The sequence below is a fragment of the Herpailurus yagouaroundi genome, unplaced genomic scaffold (genome assembly GCF_014898765.1).
Source record: "Herpailurus yagouaroundi ecotype Mexico unplaced genomic scaffold, PumYag 77, whole genome shotgun sequence".
Classification (NCBI taxonomy): Eukaryota; Metazoa; Chordata; class Mammalia; order Carnivora; family Felidae; genus Herpailurus; species Herpailurus yagouaroundi.
The window spans coordinates 72,262,319-72,288,396 of NW_024412388.1; the positions used below are offsets into that span (position 1 = coordinate 72,262,319).

At 39.3% G+C, this 26,078-nt stretch overlaps 1 protein-coding gene across 4 annotated transcripts in view; it reads left to right on the forward strand.

The window, feature by feature from the left end:
* Window positions 1–26,078, forward strand: part of DNAI3 (dynein axonemal intermediate chain 3) — a 97,916-nt gene that overhangs the window by 42,025 nt on the left and 29,813 nt on the right. For all 4 annotated transcript variants that reach the window (XM_040470822.1, XM_040470820.1, XM_040470819.1 and 1 more), the window contains exons 9-15: window positions 5,986–6,176; window positions 7,137–7,261; window positions 9,397–9,486; window positions 11,271–11,357; window positions 12,224–12,352; window positions 15,838–15,911; window positions 25,737–25,881. In XM_040470822.1, coding sequence (XP_040326756.1) covers window positions 5,986–6,176; window positions 7,137–7,261; window positions 9,397–9,486; window positions 11,271–11,357; window positions 12,224–12,352; window positions 15,838–15,911; window positions 25,737–25,881 — 841 coding nt within the window. The remainder of the gene's footprint in view (window positions 1–5,985; window positions 6,177–7,136; window positions 7,262–9,396; window positions 9,487–11,270; window positions 11,358–12,223; window positions 12,353–15,837; window positions 15,912–25,736; window positions 25,882–26,078) is intronic.

The following is a 26,078-nucleotide window of genomic DNA, read 5'->3' on the forward strand; positions in this document are numbered from 1 at the left end:
TGTGAGCTGTCAGCACGGAGTGCAACATAGGGCTTGAACCTACAAACCACGAGATCATGACCTGAGCTGAAGTCAGATGCTCAACCGACTGAGCCACCCAGGCACCCCATACCATGGTTCTTTTATTTAAGTCTTTTTTCTCTCCTCCTTACTCCCCTTCTTTGCTTCATTTACTTGTGTATGATTACAAAGATGAGGAGACATATACTGTTCATGACGATGCTGATCTTTGTTAATAACCTGAAGTCGATTCAGATGTACCCTTGTACATCTTATTCCTCACCCCTAATTCCTGCGTTGATTCCACTCTTAGTGGATCTGAGAGAGGTGTCTTCAGAAAGGGGCGGGCCCCCCCCCCCCACCGTTACTAGGAACCTGGGATTTCTAAATCAGAGAAAGAGCTTGACAAGTTCTCAAGTCAATATTGGAGTTCAGAGAAGCGGAACCAGTGGTGGACAGGTCTGCCAGTGGTACCTTGTAGGTTGGTTTCCGTTTCTTTCCAAAATTAAAAATTTGTTGGTCAACTTCATACACAGCCCATGCTTTTTCTTTTTCATTTTTAAGAAAACAGCATTAATTTTCCCACTGTTTAAATGTCCTGAAAATTCCAACAACTCTCAAAACTTGTGTCCTGTGTCTAGGGGGAGTTTGGTTCAAAAATTCCCCAATGATGCAAAGAGAGTGCATTAAACTAGACAAAATATATATGTATAGCTATGTTTACTCTGGGTCAAGGCTTCTTGTGAAGTTTGTTAAAAGGTGGAGCAAAGAGAAAGAGAGATGTTCCATCAATGCCTAACGACTAACAGCTGTTTGACAGGCTGTCCCTTGCTAACTAGTCATACACTTTAGCTGGCTTGCCTGCTGTGTCATTGTGCCAGCCACCAGAAGGACTATGGAATCAAAGCTAAGGACAGCAAAGCAAATACAATGCCTTTTAACAAAGAGCCAGAAACCCAGAGGCACGAACACAGTTTCTCCTCACAGAATTTCAGTTCTAGCAGGTCTCTGGAGAAGATATTAAAGATACAGAAAAACTGGTAGAATTACATCCTGTATATCTCATGGCAAGGCTAGGGGGGGCACACTACAGGCATAATTCCATGAAACCTCCCGAAATTGCCAGGGGCTCAATGCTTTTAAAAGGGGGTTGCTGTTTTGTGGACTCTGCTGCTTGATGAGGGGAAATGAAAATCAGGTGCGGCTATGCCTGACTTTGAAGTAAGCCTCCTTTTCTTGTCTAGCAACATAATTAACTGTATTTCTGCTCAGCTACAAAACAAAACAACAAAAACAAAAGAACAGAGAGTGCATTAACTATTTGCCACTCATTCATTTATGGGAAGCATGCTGTACTTTTCCTATGGGACAATGAGAAACAAACAAGAAAACCTAAGGTCTCTCTTTCCCCATTTCAAATTTTAGTGATTAAAATTTTTCCAGCTAAGAATATTAAAAATGAGAAGTCTATGTACAATCCATCTCAAGGGTATAAGTGGCCTATAGCCAATTCTCAATTATCCACATTGTGTATTATCTTTAGACCCTTTATTCTTTTATTTCAGTTGCCATGCTTAGAGAGGGATAGTGAACAGCTTCATAATTCCCTCCCTGAGACATGGGAAGGAGAAGCCGGAACCATAAGAAAAAAGAGGAAAATTGGCATAGGAATTACAGTAGTCCTGGTCAAGAATAAATAAACCCATGTACATATATCACTGTCAGGTTTCCCACTCTAAAACTGTTTAAGGTTTATTCAGTTTTTTAAAGGCTAATATAAGCCTGGTTTTGTTCTGGGAAAAGTGCCCTTTTAGAAATGAGCTCTTTCTGAATTTTACTCATAACAAACCTGAGGGAAACAGTATTTTGCAAAAGAAGGAAATGAGAAGAAAGGAGACAGAAGAATTCTCAAGCAACTGGGAAACAGCTCATTTGGGGGTGGGGGCGGGGAGAGAGAGAAACCCTTTAAAAGAAAAGTACTTACAGACTTTAACTCAGACAATGGGTTTGCCAGCCTTCACTGCATCACCCTCAGAAACCACGTACTGGGGTGCAGGGAAACCAAGAAACGAAACCAGCGAAAAGATGCTGTCTTCACTTCTCCCTTGTGAATTACTTCCTAACTTGAGCTAAGAGGGAAGAATCAGGAAGCCAGAGCAAAGGCCCCTGTTCGTAGCTCCTCTCTGGGAAATTCCTTTCTCGTTCAGGCTGAAACAGAGAAAAAAACAAAAAACAAAAAACAAAACCAAACCCAAGAGTTTGAAGATGCTAACAAACGCTTCTACTTGAAGCTCCAGACTGTGAACCTACCCGACCTAGGGTGTTTCAACGTTAATGCGTATATGAATCACCTGGGGATCTTGTTAGACTGCAGGCTCTGACTCTGTAAATTCAAGGTGGTGTCTGTGACTGCACTTTCAGCAAACTCCAGGTGATCATGATGATGCTGGTAGCATCATTGGGAAGATGAGTTTAACCAAGAGTATTCAATTGAGCAGTGAACAGTAGTGTTAATTCTTAACGGCAGGGGTAGTAAATGGTTATCCTGCTTAATTACATTTTTAGGAGAATCTATTATAATATTTAGAGTTTATATTTAATTGTCTAAATAAAGGAGGGGATTTTCTTTCTTTTTTTTTTTTTTTAGTGTTTATTTTTTATTTTTGAGAGGGAGACAGAGTGTGAGCAAGGGAGGGTCAAAGAGAGAAGGAGACACAGAATCCGAAGCAGGCTCCAGGCTCCGAGCTGTCAGCACAGAGCCCGACACGAAGCTTGAACTCCCGAACTGCGAGATCATGACCTGAGTCGAAGTTGGACACTTAACCCACTGAGCCACCCAGGCACCCCAGGAGGGTTTTTTTTTTTTTTTCTTATTTTGGAACATTCATAATCAAGAGCCACTCTTTCAGCTTACCACACCTATTAAAAAAACAAGCTATTTGGACTATCAGTCATTAGGGTAAAACCTCTGGTGGCATTCTAATTGTGGGAGTCCCAGAGGTCATGTGAATGAGCTGGGTTTTCAAACCTAAGCATATGCAGGAGCAATAAACATGACAGAAACTTATAGTAACTATTTTTTGGTTTCGTTTTTTGTTTGTTTATAATACTACTTCTTTCAAGAACATACCTCAGTTTCATATTATAAACAAGTGACTAGGGGCGCCTGGGTGGCTCAGTTGGTTAAGCGTCCGACTTCAGCTCAGGTCACGATCTCGCGGTACGCGAGTTCGAGCCCTGCATCGGGCTCTGGGCTGATGGCTCAGAGCCTGGAGCCTGCTTCCGATTCTGTGTCTCCCTCTCTCTCTGCCCCTCCCCCGTTCATGCTCTGTCTCTCTCTGTCTCAAAAATAAATGAACGTTAAAAAAAATTAAAAAATAAACAAGTGACTAAGTAATGGTGGAATAAGTTGGTCAAACTCACAGAAAATAATTATAAGATCTAGAAAACAAGAGTTACACAGAAACACACACACAACTATTTGAAGGCTCAAGAGAGTGACCTAAAGTAAGCAGAAACTGGAGGAGAGAAGGATGAGATGTGCACATTTGCAGTGTTTTTTCTTTAAGTATTGCCTAATCCACAGGAGGCTCAAGTGACAGAAACCTGTAGGCTTATACAGGTCTGTCGGTGACAGAATAACCAAATGGTCAGGGGGAAGTCATGGAAAGGTGGTAGCCTCAGACAAGCTGAGACCCCAGTTCCACATAAAAAGTCTAACAAGATCCTAGGCTGCAGACTAACACACTCATTTTTAGGGGAAACCCCAGGAGAGTCCAGAAGGAACTACCAGCATCTAGAAGCTGAAAAATTAGGCAGAGATTTCAGCTACTATTCTACACAGAGAGGACAGAATTTAGAGTTTGAGTCCAGCCAAGTTAACTACATTATAGAACAAACTCCACTTTTCAGAGGGACAAAAGAGAACCCAGAGTCTCTACAACACATCATTTATAATGTCCAGTTTCGTTAAATATGTAAAGTCACTAAACATGTGAAGAAGTAGGAAAATGGGACTCTAGGGTTCTTCCTGACACCACCTCTGGCCCCGAACAAGGGTTTTATTTTCCCCCAACACCAAATACATGGTATCTTTTCCAACTCTCGAACTCTCAGACACTCTCCGGAGTTAGTGCAGTCTCCCCAAGTTAAGGGGCTTAGTCTCACCAGGCTGCCAGTCTCAAGTCCCAGGAGTGCTACACATAGTTCTGACCAGCCAGCTATAATGAGTTTGATACTTCTCCAGAATGACTCGTCTAACTCAGGAAAGCACTTCACTTACCATCACCAGTTTATCATAAAGGATGCGACTCAGGAGCGGCCAAATGGAAGAGTTGCATAGGACAAGTTATCAGGGGTAGGAGGTGGGGGAGGAGGGGGCCTGCCAACCTCCCGGCACTTTCTTGCCTTCACCAACTTGGGAGCTCCTATCATAACTTTTAAGACAGGAGCCTGTCAAGCCAGGGCCCTAGGCTATTAAAAGATGGGCCTAAAGGCGCCTGGGTGGCTCAGTCAGTTAAGCCTCCGGTTTGGGTTCAGGTCATGATCTCACAGTTCGAATAAACATTGAAAAAAAAAAAAAAAAGATATGAGCCTGGCACTCAGAATGTTCTTAAAGGGTCAATATTAGCATTGTTAGCAGGATAGGTCTTCATTTTAGGGCTTGTCTCCTGTATTGCGGGTTTAGCAATGGAATGAAACACATTCGTGCCTCCAGGACTTTGTGATAACTAAAACCACCACCACAGATGCACATACAGCATACTTCTAAATTCCAAAGCTTCCCTTGAGAATCTTACTTGTTTTACATTTTATTTTTTCAACGCTTATTTATTTTTGGGACAGAGAGAGACAGAGCATGAACGGGGGAGGGGCAGGGAGAGAGGGAGACACAGAATCGGAAACAGGCTCCAGGCTCTGAGCCATCAGCCCAGAGCCCGACACGGGGCTCGAACTCACGGACCGCCAGATCGTGACCTGGCTGAAGTCGGACGCTTAACCGACTGCGCCACCCAGGCGCCCCACTTGTTTTACATTTTATATACATTATGTATATGTGTACAATATATGTACAATATATATACAATATGTATATATTATAATCCTGATTAACATATAATCCTAAATATATATATAAAATCCTAATAATATATTTGTATACAAATTAGTACGTATGATCATTTGGTATCAAATATGGCTAAGAAAATGGCATTTTCTGTCAGTTTGGGTTTTTCAGGAAGCAAATGAGACCGAGTGTAAAACAGAGGTTTACTGAGGGTCCCACTGTGTAAAAAACAAAAAGTTTTTTTTAAATTAGCAGGATTGGTTGGGCCCCTGGGTGGCTCAGTTGGTTAAGTGTCTGACTTCAGCTCGGGTCATGATCTTGAGGTTCGTGGGTTTGAGCCCCACATCGGGCTCTGGGCCGACAGCTCAGAGCAGGGAGCCTGCTTTGGTTTCTGTCTCCCTCTGCCCCTCCCCTGCTCACGGTCTGTCTCTCCCTCTCTCTCAAAAATAAATAAACTTTAAAAAGTAATAATAAATAAAGTTAGCAGGATTGGGCAAGGAAAGCTTCAGCAAAGTCATAGCCCACCCCGGCAGGAAGCTCCAGGGGGAACCAGCCTGTTGGAGAAGTCCTGCAGGAAGCAGAGCTTGGCAGGCACGGTGTCCCTGCAGCTGTCAGCTCAGTCATTGGCCCGGGAGAGCACAGCCTTGGCTGGGAAGCGTCTGCAGATGGCGAAGGTGTTCCAGACCATCAGCCAACAACATCCTGGCACTAGAAGTTTTGAGTAACACACAGACAGGAGGTTTCTTTCTCTTAAGTCACATATTTCACATGGGGGTAATCATTAGTTACCAAGTATAATTGAGGATATTTTGGTTTTTTTCTGTATGAATGAAGTAGGAGGAGCTGCCGAAAGACCTATCATTGAATACTATAATCCAACATCTTGTGTGTGTGTGTGTGTTTTTGTCCTAACAAAATAGTGTTGAAATAGCCCTGCAGCAAAATGAAATCATGAACACATTTATTGATGACTGGAAGTGCCTGGCAGAAGAAGAAGGCACCTTTGGAGACAAAACTGATACCCACCTGAAAGAGTACCAATCCTTTACCGACCTTCATAACCTAACAGAGAATATGGTCACTTCCATCTCATGGCATCCGACTATCTATGGTGAGATGACCGTGACTGTGGTTCTCTTTGGTGAGGGCAAGGAAAGTCTTTTGCTTTTATATGTAAAATTACACACTACCTAAGTATCTCAGTTTCAGTAAGACAACTTCCAATTGCTGAGTGCACCTGCCGGGATCTTTCTTGGCATCCTGCAGTCCTGTGTTCTCCCAGCACCTCACTGTGGCCTCTACAAGGACAGAACCAAGCTCACGCCAGGGAAGTGACTGTCTCAGGTCACCCAGCTGGTGAAATGCTGAATCTGGATTTGCCTCAGCCTCTTGGGACTCCCAAGGCTAGCTCCATTCCTCCTGATACTCTTCCTCTCTGATTACAGGGCAAGAGAGGAAACACACCTCCTTTGTTATTTTTTTTATGTTTACTTATTTTTGAGAGAGTGCAAACAGGGGAGGGACAGAGAGGGCGGGGCAGAGGATCCAAAGCCTGCTCTGCACTGACAGCAGCCAGTCGATGTGGGGCTTGAACTCATGAACCTTGCGATCATGACCTGAGCTACAAAGTAGGTTGCTGAACCAACTGAGCCACCCAGGCACCCCAAACACACCTCCTTTAAATCACTCAGCAGCCAAGGGGGGTAGCCTCATGTGCAAATGCAACTAAGCAGAGAAAAATGTCCTTTCCCTCTTTTTTCCTCTTCCCACATTGGCCTTTTTCTCACACAAAAAATTTTTTTCTTACTAAATCTTTGAAGTTTACTGTTTATTTTACACTAACAGTACATCTCAATTTGGACTGACCACCTTTCAAGTGCTAAATTAGCAACATGTGGCTACTGGCCACCGTATTACACAGTAGAGCTCAAAGAGACTCTTGGTCTCTTATTGAATATATTTGTTTCATCAAAGTGGAAATGAATAGTGACCATGTAGAGCAATAAAACCTACAAACACTTCTCCATGTACAGTTGCTGCAGGTTTTAACTTCTAATTGTGTCTCAATCAGGGCTAATAGCTGTGTCAATGGCTGTAAGACTCTCCCTTGAAGACAGAGTCCACTTTTCTGGTAAATTATTGCTGCAGCCATCACTAATTCTTTTCTGGAGTTTCTCCGATCCCATACATCCTCAGGTAATTGAGGAGAGTTGCCCACATAGTCTAAAAATATCAAATACTATGTTCACGTTTATCTTTAGCAGTTTTAATTGCAAAGTACTTTATAGTTACTTAATATGGTAAGCCCTTATGAAGTTAGGCTTTCTTCGATTCAGAATTTGTCATCAATTTGAGCAAGACTAAAGTTTACAGTCAGTTTATTGAACAAATCAGTATGTTATTTTCAAAAAAGATTTTAAGAGGAACGTTAAACCATTCTTAAAAAGCAAACTCTTTTATGGGCTTCCTTTAAACACTATTTGTTCAAATGCAAATAAATGTTAATTTCACATGAATTTCCTCAGTTCGAGGATCACCAGTAGGTGATGGTAATGAGTACAGACACCTGTGTTGGAAACACAGGGGGGCGGGGCGGGGGTGGGGACCATGGCCCCAGAAAGCATACAGCCCATCTGTGGGCACAGCGACTCTTCAGCTCTCTTGTTGCCAGGTGTTGAACTTGTCAAAGGAATCCAGATCAGAAATTTTGAGTGAAATCTCCCAACTCTTAAATAGTTCAACTAAAACCAAACCAAACGCACAAATCAACCCAAATAAGGCTGAGGTCTGGGTTTGCCCCACAGGGTTCTGTTTCCGTCATCTGCTCAAAAACAGTTTTATTTAGGGTGCTTTATAGTGTTAGATTAAGTTTTTTTAAAATGTACTTAAATATAATATTTTGTTTCTATAAAGTATTATATAACTAAGTCTTTCCCTAATAAAACCTAGCCTTCCTCCCTTCCTTCTTCCCTAATTCATCTGAATTCAGGCAGTTTTACTATAATAGATTGGGGTACTTTAATTATTATAGACCTAGAGGTCAAAATAGCAGATCCCTGGTTCTTTCTTGTCAGCCTACTTACCACAAAAATGATGCCATTCTCTCACTGGGGTTTTCTAACATTTTCTAGTGGAGTAGAATTACTCACCAGTCCACAATGTGGAAGCGTGGCTGAACTTTCAGGCAAAAAGGAGGAAAGAAGGACCTTTTCCTCTATTTTAAAGACTAGCTTTTTAAAAAACAAGCAAATTATTTATTAAAGAAATAATACAAATGATTTCTTTTGTCTTTGTTCTATCAAAACTATAGGAGAATTTTTTTTTAAATTTATTTTGGAAGTAGAGTTTTCTCTAGAATCCACAGAGTGTCAAATAAACAAAGATGATTAGCTCCAATTCCAGTCTGAAACCTTTAGCTCAGGGGTGGCAAACCAATGGCCTCTGGGCCCCTTCTTTCTTTTTTTTTAACTTTTTTATTAAAATTTTTTTTAAAGTTCATTCATTTTTGAGAGACAGAGACAGAGCATGAGCAGGGAAAGGGTAGAGAGAGGAAGACACAGAATCCAAAGCAGGCTCCAGGCTCTGAGCTGTCAGCACGGAGCCTGACGTGGGGCTCGAACTCACGAACTGCAAGATCATGACCTGAGCAGAAGTTGGACGCTCAACTGACTGAGCCACCCAGGCACCCCAGGGCCCCATATTTCTGATGGTTTTGTTTAAAGAAGAAGAGTAACCATGCAAGGATTTTGCTTGGTGGTAACATATTAACACAGGTGCCAAAGAGATTTAATATACCTATTCCTTACAGGGCCTCCTTCTTACCCTCCAGGCACTTGAGTTTGTTCACCTTCTGTGTTTGGTATTATTTTAAAATTTGAACTATTATCAGTGGCCAACACCTTTATTTTTTCTCATTCAACGAATTTTCTTTTTGAGTGCTCACTCTGTGCCAGGCCAGCTAGACAGCGGGGAACAAAACAAATATCTTCTCCTCACAGAGCTTACCTTCATACTTCTCAGAAACACTAAGCTTAGTCTTTTTGTTTATAAAAAAATTAAAACATCTCCCAGCAATGACCCATGGAAGGTGGAGGAAGGGGAGACCTGGGCCCCTTGAGAATATAGCTCTCTCATACACGTAGCCAACATGCACAATACAATTTAGCAAAAGCAGTTTCCCATCCAGAGGTAGGATTCTGGGAATAGACTCTGTGTCCACATTTCTTATAGATAGCTATACAATTCAACTTTTGATTGTCTCAATATTATTTTCTCACTATGATCTAAATAGGTTTTCTCACTCTCTCTTGAATTTGGGGGGTTTACTTTAGTTAATGCTGGAGAGCCCAGATGACATCTTCTGCTTCAAGTTCTGTCCAAGTGACCCTAATATCATTGCTGGAGGCTGCATAAATGGGCAGGTATTTATGGATTTTTTTCCCCAGCTATTTGTTAATTTAGATAATATTGGTAGGTTGTTTTTTTTTTTTAAAACATAAGGAACCAATTTAGCAGAAGGAAAGCATGCCAATATTGTGCCAAGAACTGGGGTATACAGATGTGTTAGACATGGTATCAGGGCTCTCAGTGTCCCGGATAATCTACTTATAACTGCAGCAAAATTGGGTCAAATCTGTTTGTATTGTTGGAATAGAACTGAACGTCGTACAAGATTCCACAGAAGACCAAAAAACACAAGCTAATATTAATACCTCTTGGTTATGAGTCCTCTTCTAACATTTCCCTGGTGATAGCAGTCAGGCACTGGTCCAGAATTTGAACAGAAATTCACTGGAAAAACATATATTTATTACTGAACTGACATATGTATAATTTGATACCATATTTGCTTTTTTCTTCTTTTCCTTTCTTTAAAAAATATTTTAATTTATTGTTTGAGAGAGAGGAGCGGGGAGAGGAGCAGAGAGAGAGGGGGACTGAGGATCTGGAGCAGGCTCTGTGCTGACAGCAGAGAGCCTGACGCAGGGCTCAAACTCACGAACCATAGGATCGTGACCTGAGCTGAAGTCCTACACTTAACTGACTGAGCCACCTAGGAGCCTCTCTTCTTTTCCTTTCAAGTTATCTAAGTTATATGAAATTTAGATCCTGTCTTCCAATTGCCTGTTTCTCTAATAAAGCAAAACAATAATCTTAAAGTTGTTTTATGATCATAATTTAAATTCACTGTGACCCAGTGAGTGTGACCATTAAGGGCATATGGTCTTCTGTTGTGTGGCTAGGAAAACTTCCTTGTGACTGAAAATTTAAATGTCTACAACATCCATGACCATTTATCCAAAACCAAAACAACCGGAAAATAAAACTTCCCCCTCAGTTTTGTTCAACAATAATTGGTGGTCGGAATGATGACCCAGAGCCCTGTAAATCCTGAAATGCTTTCAGTTGCTCATTATGAAGGTGATACGACTTTGTTTAAGAATATTTTAGAAAAGGGGCGCCTGGCTGGCTCAGTCAGAAGAGTACTGGACTCCTGATCTCAGGATTGTGAGTTTGAGTCCCAGGTTGGGTGTAGAGATTATAGAGATTAAAGAAATAAATAAAAACTTTTTAAAAAGAGAATATTTTAGAAAAGCAAATGATGAAAATAAAATAACCCGCAATTCTGTAATCCTGACATTTTAACATTTTAGTGTGTTGAAATGACTTTTAATCATTGAAAATTATTCTAATTTAGTGTTGCACATTCCAGTTTATTCTCATTTTTCCAAAAATGATGAACCGTGTATACGCAAATTTGGAGTTGGCTAGAATATTCAATTAAGTAGAAATCATCATTTTCCAGTCTTTTTGGACAATCGGGTATCTGTGCTTCTGAAGAACAGGTAAAGCATCTCTCCCCACAATTACAGCACTTTCCCAAAGACAGAGGAAGAAGTCTTCCCAAAGCAGAGGAAATTATATACCGTTCATCTTGGAGTTAAAAAAAAAAAAACTACTAGCCTTTATTAACACAAGCAGAAGCACCAAAATCAAAGTGCTAAAAATACTTTTTAGAGGAGAAAACATTCTTTTCCCTATTAAAAGTTGCTGACTTACTAAGGATAGAGGCTAAATTTGATTATCCTTCAGGGTCATTGATTTATCGGATTGTATGCCAATACCAATAGGTCTTAAAAAATCTTTAAAACCCAATTAGCTATTTCCTGGAAATATGTTGTAATAACATTTACTTCTGTTTTAGATTGTCCTGTGGGATATTACTGCACATGCAGATCGCATAGAAAACATCAAGACAGGCGGTAGCAGAAGTAAAAAAGCCACGCTCAAGGTTAGCTTTTTAGAACTTTTCCCTCACAAGTTTTTCCGATTCAGGAGTTCATCAAAAAGCACATAACAGAACTGCCAAGCTAAACAAAGTCTCAACAGAGCGGGAGGAAAAAGTATTATTTCCCACGCCTTCACATCTGTTTGTGGACATGTTCTGAATCACCTTTATGTAGGCCCTTGTTTAAGAAGTCAGTAAAACAAGTCTCACGGTCTATCTGAGGATGGTAGGTTATTTTTGTTGTCAAATAAAATAAAGGGACCAGGTGACTTGCCTACAATGATGTCGTGGAGAGAGCACGGGACAGACGGGCCATGCATATAGGCTCCGGATGATAGTCCTGTGAGTTCGGACAGGCCCTCTCACCCCAGCAAGCATCGATTTTCTCATGTGTGAAATGAAGGGGTTACAGTTTTTCTGATAATAATATTCTGTGATTTTGCAAAGCTGTGGATGCTGCCAAGAGGGTTGAGGAAAGATTCCTCGGCTCCTGACACAGTACGGACCCACCATATTGCACAGCTCTACCCCAGCTCTTCAGCCTGAGCAGCAACAGGCCTCTCACCAAGACACGGCGGGACGTGGCCTCCTGTGCGTGCACGAAACACTCCTTCGGAAATGGGATTTCACTGATTCTGTAGGGGGTGGGTCAATAATTCTTGTTAAATTTGAAAGCTTAGATTAAGCTGAAGGGAAAGTACATAATCTTATTACCTTAATATAGGATATGCAGAAACACGAATTTATGTTTTTCTCTGAACTAGTATTTCTCCAAGTTAACTAGTTGTAGATGGAATAACTAGTAAAGTATGAATTCACTCATCAGCTCTGTGAAAGCAGCACGTAACATTCTCTTGACGTTTTTCCAGCCCATGTTTCTCCTTGAACCAGACAGTAATAAAGAAGCGATGTATATCAGACACTGCGCAGTCTCCTCAATAGAAAATGGTCATAAGAAAGTAATTACAGATATACACTGGCTGTCTGACACATTTGAGGTGAGTCTGGATGGTTTCATAATTCTCTCCTGCTGGATTGTACATTCTCGGAAGATCTTCATTCAAAGATTTTATTCAAGTCAACAATTCATTTACATTTAAATCATGAAATAACCGGGAAGCAGGCGTCAAATGGTTGTGTCAGTGTTGCCTGGCCAATACCTGACTTGGAGATCAGAATAAGGCCAAAGTTTCAACTTCAATGGTTTATAAACCACTGAATGATGTAGATGGTGTCAACATTGATATACTACAATAGTGGAGAAGATAAGAGTTTGATATGTAAAAATAGAGTGCAAATATTTTATACCCTTAGCCTTTGTGGGTTTAAAAGTCATGATTTCAGGGGCCTCTGGGTGGCTCAGTCAGTTGGGCATCCGAGTTCGGCTCAGGTCATGATCTCACCGTTTGTGAGTTCGAGCCCCTTGTTGGGCTCTTGTGCTGACAGCTTGGAGCCTGGAGCCTGCTTCGGGTTCTGTCTCTGGCTCTCTGCGCCTCCCCTGCTCAAGCTCTGTCTGTCTGTCTCTCTCTCTCAAATATAAACATTAAAAAATTTTTTTTAATAAAAAAATAAGTGACGATTTCAGCTAGTTGGAGCAGGCGACTCTGAAGCGCTGTGACATATAATAATGTGCTATTTTGCCAAGGCACCTTTGAACTGGTGGGTGAGAACTGCTCATTCAGTGAGTGAGTCCAGCTGACTGCCCAGCATCCGCAGTGCAGTTTGGTTTCGTAGTTCTGTACCTGACTCACCAAGTCTGGTGTCAGTGAATTTGGAAACTGGTAAGCTCCCCAGATGTCTCCCTCGGAGACCCTGAGGGTCTCCCGTGTACTTTCAGAATATCAAAGCATATGATGAGAAAGTAAAGTTATAAAAGGCAATTCGCCTTTCAATGTATTCAAATGGATTATGCAAACAAACAATACTTTTAAGACTCATAATGGGGGCACCTGGGTGGCTCAGTCGGTTAAGCGCCGGCTTCAGCTCAGGTCATGATCTCACAGTTCGTGAGTTCAAGCCCCATGTCGGGCTCTGTGCTGATAGCCCAGAGCCTGGAGCCTGGATTCTGTGTCTCCCTCTCTCTCTGCCCCTCCCCTGCTCTCACTCTGTCACTGCGTCTCTCAAAAATAAATATTTAAAAAAAAAAAAAAAGACTCATAATGGACCAAAACAAACAGCCCAGATAATTTCTATTACCTATAGAAGTTTAACATATGGTAATGAAGGAACTCTCGGCCCCAACTTCATTTCAGCTCACACCATATACACAAATTAATTCAGATGATTATAAAGTTAAATAAAAATAGCAAATCACAGGAAAAATGTAATACATCAAAATAGAATATCATAGAATAGCATATTTCTAGATCGAGGACAGTTTTCTAAGCTAATTAATGTTGAAAGAAATTCAAAACATACACGTGTAAATTTCTAAATTAAAAAATAAAAAGCAAACAACAAAATGGAAAATATTGGTCTCAAATATGGTAAATACAAAATTCCAGTAAATAAAATATATACTGTATACTATACAATATAACTATATACAATATACTGTATACTAACTATATACAATTAGTAGATAAACACGAAAATCGTTCAGGCTTTTTAATATCAAAGAAATTAATTATAAGGCAACAATAATATACTATTCTGGACCTATTTATTTTTTCAATAAAAATTTAATAAGTAATAAATAATAAATAATAAATTTAATAAATAATAATACCCTGTGTTAAAAAGGATGCAATGGTGAGGGGCGCCTGGATGGCTCAGTCGGTTAAGCGTCCGACTTCAGCTCAGGTCATGATCTCACGGTTCATGAGTTTGAGCCCCGCATCGGGCTCTGTGCTGACAGCTCAGAGCCTGGAGCCTGTTTCCGATTCTGTGTCTCCCTCTCTCTCTCTGACCCTCCCCCGTTCATGCTCTGTCTCTCTCTGTCTCAAAAATAAATAAACGTTTAAAAAAAAATTAAAAAGGATACAATGGTGAAACCAGTAAACTCTAACATTGCTGGTTCCAACATAAAACTTTTGGAATACAATTAGTCAATGTGGTTCTTAAATCATCCAAATTTCAACGTTTTGAACAGCAATTCAAATTGTGGGAATTCATATTCATAAGAAATAATCCAACTCAGGGGCGCCTGGGTGGCTCAGTCGGTTGGGTAAGTGTCCAACTTCGGCTCAGGTCATGATCTCATGGTTCGTGGGTTCCAGCCGCGCATCAGGCTCTGTGCTGACAGCTCCAAGCCTGGAGCCTTCTTCACATTCTGTGTCTCCCTCTCTCTTTGCCTCTCCCCCACTCATGCTCTGTCTCTCTCTCTCTCTCTCTCTCTCAAAAATAAAGAAACATTAAAAATATTTTTTTAAAAAAGAAATAATCCAACTCGTGCCTCAAGATACAAAATTATATGCACATCTTAACAAACTGTGTCAAAATGTATTCATGAAAAGAGACTGGAAAAGAATATAGTTAGAATTATATTTGATTTTAAAACCTACTTTCCAAATGTCTATAATATTATACTATGTTGTTGCTGTTTTTAAAATCATTAAAACATAAAAGCCCAGGCGAGCACGCTTCTGGGCTCTCGCCCTGCACTTCATACCGCAGCGAAGGTTCAGCAGAGGGAGAGGCGCACAGACTCTGGGTTGCTTATCAGATCTGAGTAGAAGTTGGCAGCAGTTGGGAACCTGAGAGGGTTCAGACCGTGGTGGCCTCAGCCAGCTTTCCAGGGTCTTAATTCCTGTGCCGTCTACTGGCCGCAGCAATACAGCACCTGTCTCCCTCCTCCCACCCCTACTCTCACTGCTTATTTGCTGTTAGAGCCCCTGCCTTTGTTTACTTTTTGCTCATCAGGAAAGTAGGGAACCGGGGAAAGTCATGTTTCCCTATGGATTCAAGAGCAGCACTTTCATAGATTGCCACACAACCTTTCACCTCGTTTCAAAGCTAGCTGCTTGGAATTTGGGGCCTTCTAGGACCCTGAGGAGCCATTAACTGTGCTAGGTGGCTGTGGGTATCTAATGTAACACTAAGCGTCTTCTCCACTGACCTTATCTGCTTAACAATCTCATAAAACCTCCTGTTTCATTCCACCATTAATAGTAAAAAACAAAAGAGCCTATGATTCTAATTATAATGGATCATCAAATTATGATACACCATCTATATAAGACTATTAAAATGACTTATGAGTACATAGGAAAATGTTCAAATGATATCAACTGAAAAATCTAAGGACAAATTTTTACGCATGCTAATTAAAACTATGTAAAAATGTTTCTGTGAAAAAAGACTGGAAAAAATGTATGGCAGGATAATATTTTATTTTAAAATCTATTCTCCAAATTTCTGTGACAGTGTTATATTCCTTTAATAAAAATTAAAACCTGAAAATATTTAAAGAGTAAAAAGCTATGAGAAAAGTCATTACTGTTCTAGGTACATGGAATTTACTTCTTATGTTTTTAAAAAACAGATTAACAGAATGGGTTCTGTCTTTGAGAATCGAAGTGGAATATGCTGTCAACTTGTCACATGTTCGGCTGATTGGTAGGTCTTTGTTAGTGTTCATGGGTCAATTCAACATGGGGGGGGTGGGGGTGGGGAGGAAGGTTTCCTCACAGTTCTAGCAAGCAATGCTCTGGACACCAGCTGGGTGTCTTACAACTCAATTCACTTCTGACACTATCTGCCCGGATTCACAGGTTAAGGTTCAGTCCTACCTGACTGCTCTCTCCACCCCCCACCCTCGCCACCCCCTTTCCCCTGCCACCTCAGATGCCAGTCACAAGCCCAGGTTGTTACCTGTACTTCTGACTGACTTGCTGTAGATTGGAAGTTCCCAAGATTCCCTCTTCAGGTTGGATTAATATGCTAGAGCAGGTCACAGAACTCAGAGAAACAATTTACTTACTAGATTACTGGCTTATTATAAAAGGATGTAATTCAGGAACAGTCAGATGGAAGAGATGCTTAGGGCAAGGTATGGGGAAAAAGCTAGGAGCTGCCATGCCCTCTCTGGTGCTCACTGTCCCCAGTCTCCATGTGTTCACCAACCAGGAAACTCTGCAGCCTGTCCTCTTGGGGTTTTACAGAGGCATCATTACACAGATACTATTGATAGAATAATTGGCCATTGGTGACTGAACTCCCGCACCTCTCCCCGCCCCGGAAGTCAGGGGGTGAACTGAAAAGTCCAACTCTCTAATTGCAAGGTTGCCTCCACTGGCAACCAGCCTCCATCCTTAGGTGTTTTCCAAAGGTCCCCTCATTAACATAACAAAAGGCATCTTTGCTACCCTCAAACATCTAGGAAATTCCAAGGGTTTTAGAAGCTCTCTGCTAGAATCCTGGAGGAAGATCAAATTTATGTATCTTACAATTCACAGTATCACAGTCTTATTTTAAACATTACCTAAAATGTTTTCATACTATATATCCTTTTTTTCCCTAGATGCTTCTAAAATCATTATCTTCTTCTGTTCCTTAAATAATCTTTATTGTAGCAATTAAACCTGATATAATAACAGGACAGAAGAGATTATTGCTGGTTGAAAAAATATTTTTATAGATACAAATATGTTGTAAAAAGAATTAACGAGGCTTCATGGTTGTTAATGTTGTATAACATTATCCATAGTTATGTTGCTTCTTTATATTCTCATATTTGTAAATTTACATTCAATTTTATCTCACAAAGATTACAACAGTTAATTGGGAAAGCTTCTTTTTGAAAGTGGAAAAGTTTTACATTAAAAAAAATTTTTTTTAATCTTTATTTATTTTTGAGAGAGAGAGAGACAGAGTGCAAGCAGGGGAGGAACAGAGAGAGAGGGAGACACAAAACCCCAAGTAGGCTCCAAGCTCTGAGCTGTCAGCACAGAGCCTGATGTGGGGCTCAAACCCATGAACCATGAGATCATGACCTGAGCTGATATTGGATGCTCAGCCGACTGAGCCACCCAGGCACCCCAGAAGTTTTACACTTTTATTGCATATTTATAAAAGTTTTTTTTTAATAAACAATTTGATAACTATGTCGGAGAATGTTCATTTAAATAAAATCACATCTCCCAATTTCTGAAACTAAAAATTCACAATGAAGTAGGAAATATGAAGAGTGATATTATTTATCTAGCATCCAAATACTGGCAAAACTTGTCCATTCCTAAAAGCTTTAACCCCAATAGAATAAATGACACTTTAAGTCATAGAAGTTGACAGCTATGCAGTGGAAGATGAAGGTATATGTAACATTAACAGCAGCCATGGGCAAAGGGTCAGGGAGACATGATTAATCCTGTGGACACATATTGGGTAAGGTTCTGTGACTGCAAGCAAAAGAAATTGACTATGGCTAACTTAAGGGGATAAAATCAATTTATTGGAAGTTTATGCCAATACTAATAAGTTAACTATTTTTATATTTACAACTACCCTGAAAAATACTTATGGATAGAGAAAATGAGACTTTGAAGGCAAACACATTATCTACCAGTAACTCACTATACATATAGTGAGGTGTACATACACCAATATCCTATACTATATATAGGTAGTAAGTAATGATACTGCGGAATAAAAAAAAGAGCAGACTCAGGCCTCAGAAAAAACCCCATGGATTGGGTAGCTGGAATGAATGCCTAGCTCCTTCCATCTGATTGGATCAGTTCTAACATGACTTCTTTTCCATCAAATTCACCCCTTTGGCCAGGGAGATAATGGTAGGGCACCTTGAGTGACAACTCCAACCTGACCGCATGCAATGGGGAAGGGCAGTTCCCCAAAGGACCATTAGAACGTTCCTGCTAAAAAAGTAAAAGGGCATGGGGGTGGGGGGATTATTGCCCAAAAGGGCCACCAGTGGGGTCATATGAAATATTTACACAACAATTAAAATTGTTATGATTTCACGGAGAAGTGTTTATGGTATGATATTGATTATAAACAACAAAATGCAAAGCTATACTGTTGTTCGGTAGACTTGGAAAACATCTAGAAGCACTGAACAGACTTAAAATATTACATGTTTTATATTTAAGACACAGGTCCTTGATTGTTGGTTATAATGATGGCCCTTGAATTTGGAAATATTCTAGAAGAGTCTAGAAATAATTCCTTCAAAAGTTGTTTTTAAAAAGTTTATGCATTTAGAAAAGCTAACTTTTAGTTATTTGGAAAACTTACCAGTTCTAATCTTTATACTTCAGCCATGCCAAGGACTTATAATATAGAATAAGAGAAAATAAGGTCCCAGGGTGCCTGAGTGGCTCAGTCAGTTAAGCATCTGACTCTTGATTTCAGCTCAGGTCATGATCTTAGGATTCATGAGACCAAGTCCCAAGTTGGGTTCTGTGTTGACAGTACACAGCCTGCTTGGAACTCTGTCTCTCTCCTTCTCTCTGTCCCTTCCCTATTCACACTCACTCTCGCTCTCTCAAAATAAATAAACTTTAAAAAAATAAAATAAGGTTCCATTAATAAAAAATATGGCTAAACAATGGGATATTACACAGCTACTAGAAAAGAATGAAATCTTGCCATTTGCAACAACATGGATGGATCTAGAAGGCATAATGTTAAGTGAAATAAGTCAGTCAGAGAAAGCCAATTATCATATGATTTCACTCGTGTGGAATTTAAGAAACAAAACAAAGAAAAAAAGAGACAAACAAATAAACAAACAGACCAAAAAACCACTCTTAACTATAGAGAAAAACTGATGGTTACCAGAACGGAGGAGGGAGAGGGGATGGATGAACTAGGTGAAGGGGATTAAGAACACACTGACCCTAGTGAGCCTTGAGTAATGTATAGAATTGTTGAATCACTACTTTGTACACATGAACCTAATATAACGCTATATATTAATTATGTTGGAATTTAAAAAATAAATTAATAAAAGAAAAAGAATATGTGACTGATTCATGCAGAAAGTCCAACTGAAGTTACATGTATTTAGCAAAATCATTTCATGGTTAATGCAAATTAATGCTATAAATGAGATTTAAGAAGATCTTTGTAATTTGGAAAAACAGTTTTAAAACAACTATAGTTATAGTTTAAAGCAGATTTTTTTTGTGTCATTTGTGGTGTTCTCCAAGGATTTATATTTTGACAACATAAAAATGATTAATACTTTCATGAATTTTAACTGTTCATTATTAAGATGAATAAATGATTAATATTAAGTCACATAAATGAATATGTTTTGTTAGTCTTACTTGAATTACTATCTGTTTATCTAAATACTTTAACTCACACATCTAAATTCTTTAATAATGTCTTAAATTTATTAATCAGTTTCTTCATAACCTCAGTGATAGAAATTAGGGAGCTAATACAGCATATTCTTTGCCATCCTCAACACATGTTTTCACATAATTAACACAAAGGCACTTTTATACTAAAATAGTGTACAAGTATCATTATAAATGTGTTACCAAGTTCATTACACTAAAAATAATACTTTATATATAATGTGTGGAACATTATAAAGAATTTTCGCATACATTATCTCATTTGATTTTTATAGTCAATCTGTAAGGAAGGAGAAAAAAGATGAGAAATAACCTTTATTGGATGCTTACTATGCACAAAGCACATTAAATCCAACATTGCCTGTGTAAATATACATATATTTATATGATATATTAATTTACATTATATATTATATATTTATAATATATATTTATATATCATATCTCTTGCACATGACACCAAAAACATAAGCAATAAAAGAAAAAAGGTAAATGGAAATTCACCAAAATTTTTGTGCTTCAAAAGGCACTATCGAAAAGTTAAAAAAAGCCCACAGAATGGAAGAACATATTTGCAAATCATATATCTGATTAGAAATTTCTATCCAGAATATGAAAAATTCTTACAACTCAACAACAAAAAGTCAAAAAAACCCAATGTAAAAGTGAGCAGATTACCAATAGACATTTCTCCTCCCAAAATAGCAAATGGCCAATAAACACATGAAAAGGTGTTCAACATTACCTATGAGGGAAATGCAAATTAAAAACCACAATGAGCCAGTTTGATCAAAAATAAAAAGGAAATGACCCAAATAAATAAAATTAAGAATGAAAGAGGAGAGACCACAACCAACACAGCAGAAATAAAAACAATAATAAGAGAATATTATGAATAATTATATGCCAATAAAATGAACAATCTGGAAGAAATGGACAAATTCCTAGAAATATATACACTACCAAAATTGAAACAGGAAGAAATAGGGGCACCTGGGTGGCACAGTCGGTTAAGCGTCCGACTTCAGCCAGGTCACCATCTCGCGGTCCGGGAGTTCGAGCCCCGCGTCAGGCTCTGGGCTGATGGCTCAGAGCCTGGAGCCTGTTTCCGATTCTGTGTCTCCCTCTCTCTCTGCCCCTCCCCCGTTCATGCTCTGTCTCTCTCTGTCCCAAAAATAAATAAACGTTGAAAAAAAAAAAAAAAGAAACAGGAAGAAATAGAAAATTTGAACAGACCCATAACCTATAAGGAAATTGAATTAGTAATCAAAAATCTCCCAAAAAACAAGAGTCCCGGGCCAGATGGCTTTCCAGACGAATTCTTTTTTTTTTTTTTTAATTTTTTTTTATTTTTTTATTTTTGGGACAGAGAGAGACAGAGCATGAACGGGCGAGGGGCAGAGAGAGAGGGAGACACAGAATCAGAAACAGGCTCCAGGCTCTGAGCCATCAGCCCAGAGCCCGACGCGGGGCTCGAACTCACAGACCGCGAGATCGTGACCTGGCTGAAGTTGGACGCTTAACCGACTGCGCCACCCAGGCGCCCCTCCAGACGAATTCTACCAAACATTTAAGGAAGAGTTAACACCTATTCTTTTGAAGCTGTTCCAAAAAATAGAAATGGAAGAAAAACTTCCAAACTCATTCTATGAAACCAGTATTACCTTGATACCAAAATCAGACAGAGACCCCACTAAAAAATAGAACTATAGACCAATATCCCTGATGAACATGGATGCAAAAATCCTCAACAAGATATTAGCCAACCGGATCCAACAATACATTAAAAAAACTATTCACCACGACCAAGTGGGATTTATACCTGGTATGCAGGGCTGGTTCAATATCTGCAAAACAATTAACGTGATGCATCACATCAATAAAAGAAAGGACAAGAACCACATGATCCTCTCAATAGAATTCAATAGAATAGAATGCAGAGAAAGCATTTGACAAAATACAGCATCCTTTCTTGATAAAAACCTTCAAGAAAGTAGGGATAGAAGGATCATACCTCGAGATCATAAAAGCCATATATGAACGACCCAATGCTAATATCATCCTCAATGGGGAAAAACTGAGAGATTTCCCCTAAGGTCAGGAACAAGACAGGGATGTCCACTCTCGCCACCGTTATTCAACATAGTATTGGAAGTCTTCGCCTCTGCAATCAGACAACACAAAGAAATAAAAGGCAAGAGGAGGTCAAACTTTCACTCCAAATTGGCCAGAAGGAGGTCAAACTTTCACTCTTCGCAGATGACATGATACTCTATATGGAAAACCCTAAAGATTCCACAAAAAAACTGCTAGAACTGAATCATGAATTCAGCAAAGTTGCAGGATATAAAATCGATGTGCAGAAATTGGTTGCATTCCTATACACCAACAATGAAATGACAGAAAGAGAAATCAAGGAATCAATCCCATTTACAGTTGCACAAAAAACCATAAAATACCTAGGAATAAATCCAACCAAAGAGGTAAAAAACCTATACACTGAAAACTATAGAAAGCTTATGAAAGAAATTGAAGAAGACACAAAAAAATGGAAAAAGATTCCATGCTGCTGGATAGGAAGAACAAATATTGTTAAAATGTCAATACTACCCAAGGCAATCTACACATTCAATGCAATCCCTATCAAAATAACACCAGCATTCTTCACAGAGCTAAAACAAATAATCCTAAAATTTGTATGGAGCCAGAAAAGACCCCGAATAGCCAAAGCAATCTTGAAAAAGAAAACCAAAGCAGGAGGCATCACAATCCCAGACTTCAAGCTATACTACAAAGCTGTAATCATCAAGACAGTATGGTACTGGCACAAGAACAGACACTCAGATCAATGGAACAGAATAGAGAACCCAGAAATGGACCCACAAATGTGTGGCCAACTAATCTTTGACAAAGCAGGAAAGAATATCCAATGGAATAAAGACAGTCTCTTCAGCAAGTGGTGCTGGACAGCGACATGCAAAAGAATGAACCTGGACCACTTTCTCACACCATGCACAAAAATAAACTCAAAATGGATGAAAGACCTAAATGTAAGACAGGAAGCCATCAAAATCCTCAAGCAGAAAGCAGGCAAAAACCTCTTTTATCTTGGCCGCAGCAACTTCTTATTCAACACGTCTCCAGAGGCCAGGGAAACAAAAGCAAAAATGAACTATTGGGACCGCATCAAAATAAAAAGCTTCTGCACAGCGAAGGAAACAATCAGCAAAACTAAAAGGCAACGGACAGAAGAGGAGAAGATATTTGTAAACGACATATCAGATAAAGGGTTAGTATCTAAAATCTATAAAGAACTTATCAAACTCAACACCCAAAAAACAAACATTCCAGTGAAGAAATGGGCAAAAGACATGAATAGACACTTCTCCAAAGACATCCAGATGGCCAACTGACACATGAAAAAATGCTCAACTTCACTTATCATCAGGGAAATACAAATGAAAACCACAATAAGATACCACCTTACACCTGTCAGAATGGCTAACATGAACAACTCAGGCAACAACAGATGTTGGCGAGGTTGCGGAGAAAGAGGATCTCTTTTGCATTGTTGGTGGGAATGCAAGCTGGTGCAGCCACTGCGGAAAATAGTATGAAGGTTCCTCAAAAAACTAAAAATAGAACTGCCCTACGACCCAGCAATTGCACTACTAGGTATTTAACCAAGGGATACAGGTGTGCTGTTTTGAAGGGATACATGCACCCCCATGTTTATAGCAGCACTATCAACAATAGCCAAAGTATGGAAAGAGCCCAAATGTCCATCAATGGATAAATGGATAAAGAAGATGTGGTATATATATATACAATGGAGTATTACTTGGCAATCAAAAAGAATGAAATTTTGCCATTTGCAACTACGTGGATGGAACTGGAGGGTATTATGCTAAGTGAAATTAGTCAGTCAAAGACAAATACCATATGACTTCACTTGTATGAGGACTTTAAGAGACAAAACAGAGGCATATAAGGGAAGGGAAACAAAAATAATATAAAAACAGGGAGAGGGATAAAACATAAGAGACTCATAAATATGGAGAACAAATAGAGGGTTAAAGGAGGGGGTGTGGGAGGGGGGATGGGCTAAATGGGTAAGGGGCACTAAGGAATCTACTCCTGAAATCATTGTTGCACTATATGCTAACTAATTTGGATGTAAATTTAAAAATAAATAAATAAATTAAATTAAAAATAAAAAAAAAAGATTGCAAAAACAAAACAAAACAAAACACAACGAGACCTAAAATAGCCAAAGTGACAATCTTGATAAAAAACAAAGTTGGAGGACTCACACTTCCTGATCTCTGAACTTTCTTCAAAGTTATAACCATAGAGACAGATGTACTGACACTGGCATAAAGACAGACACAGAAATCATAGAGTACAGAAATAAACCCATATGTCTATGGATGACTGATTTGCAACAAGAGTACTGAGACAATTTAATGGAAAAAGACTAATCTTTTCAACAAATGGTGCTGAGACATTTGGCTGAATATGTGCAAGCAAAAGAATGAAGTTGGACCCTTACCTCACACCTTATACAAAAATTAGCTGAAAATGGAACAAAGATCTAAATGTAAGATGTGAAACCATGCAGCTTTTAGAAGAAAACATTAATGAACATAAGCATAAATGTTCATGACCTTGGATTAGAGAGTGATTTCCTACATATTACTTCCAAAGCACATGCAAATGTAAATCTAAATCAATTTTAAATTTTTTTCTTTTTTTTTTTTAATTTTTTTCAACGTTTATTTATTTTTGGGACAGAGAGAGACAGAGCATGAACGGGGGAGGGGCAGAGAAAGAGAGGGAGACACAGAATGGGACACAGGCTCCAGGCTCTGAGCCATCAGCCCAGAGCCTGAGGCGGGGCTCGAACTCCCGGACCGCGAGATGGTGACCTGGCTGAAGTCGGACGCTTAACCGACTGCGCCACCCAGGCGCCCCTTAAATTTTTTTTCAATGTTTATTTATTGGGGGGGGGTGTTGCAGAGAGAGAGAGGGAGACAGAAAATCCAAAGCAGGCTCTGTGCTGTCAGCACAAAGTCCAACATGGGGCTGGAACCCACGAACTGTGAGATCATGACCTGAGCTGAAGTCAGAGGTTCAACCGACTGAGGCACCCAGGTGCCCCAAATCTAAATTAATTTTTATGAGACACCACTTCCCCCACTAGGATGGCTGTAATAAAAAAGACTAAAAGTAGCAAGTGTTGGCAAGGATGTGGAGTAATTTGAATCCTCACACATTGCTGATGGGAACGTAAAACTGATGCAGTTGCTTTGGAAAATAATCTAGCAGTTCCTCAAAAGATCAAACCCAGAAGTTAGCATATAACACAGCAATTACACTCCTCAGTGTATACCTAAGAGAAATGTACCCAGGAATCCACACAAAACTTATACACAAATGTTCAGAGCAGCATTCTTCATAATAGTCCATCAACTGGTGAATGGATAAATAAACTGTGGTATATTCCATACAATGGGATATTATTTGGCAATACAAAGAAATGGTGTACTGACATGAACTTCGAAAATGTGCTAAATGACAGAAGCCAGTCACAGAAGGCCACATATTCTGATTCCATTTATGTGAAATGTCCAGAAGAGACAAGTCTATACAGACAAGAGGTGGATGAGTAGTTGTCTAGGGCTGGTGGGAGGGGCTGGGGGCAATGAGGAGTGACTGCCAATCTGTACAAGATTTCTTTTTGGGGTGACAAAAATCTTCTAAAATTGACTGTGAAAAATTGAAAACCACTGAATTGTGTACTTTAAATAGGTGAATTTTGTGCTATATGAGTTAGATTTCAATAAAGTTGTTATGTTAAAAAAAAGATGGTGTCAGTCTCCAAACTCAATTCTCCTATAATATTTGTGTTAATACTAGCAAAGTCATGAAATAACCTTATAAACTGTATAATTTTCTATAAGATGCAAAACAGTGGCATTTCATAAAAATCTTACTTTCAGAGGTATTAAAATACAGCCATGATTACATTGCTAATGTGTAACAGCAGGAAGTATGGTAGTTCTCAGGCTATACCTCTTATTTATATTAAATAACATGTGAATTTTTTTCAAAGCACAATATGTTTTTGGGATATCAGATCACAGAAAGCTTTAACCCCACCACCAATAGAGAAAAAGAAAGAAGAAAGTATTGAAATTCCTTTTGATGTGCCATCTACTTTTTTGCATCTAGATCTCTCCTGGAAACCCCTCATTAAGGTGAGTAACACGCAGTTTAGTCCATTCTATTAGCTTATATATACTTCGCATTGTGTACATGCATTTGCATACATATATACACACACTCTAAAAGTGGAGGAGCTCAAATTAGCATAAGACTTTATAATTTACGTATTCGTTTAACCAACTGATTCTTTCACTGAGGATTATTATGATGCCTGCTTAGGTCAAGCCCA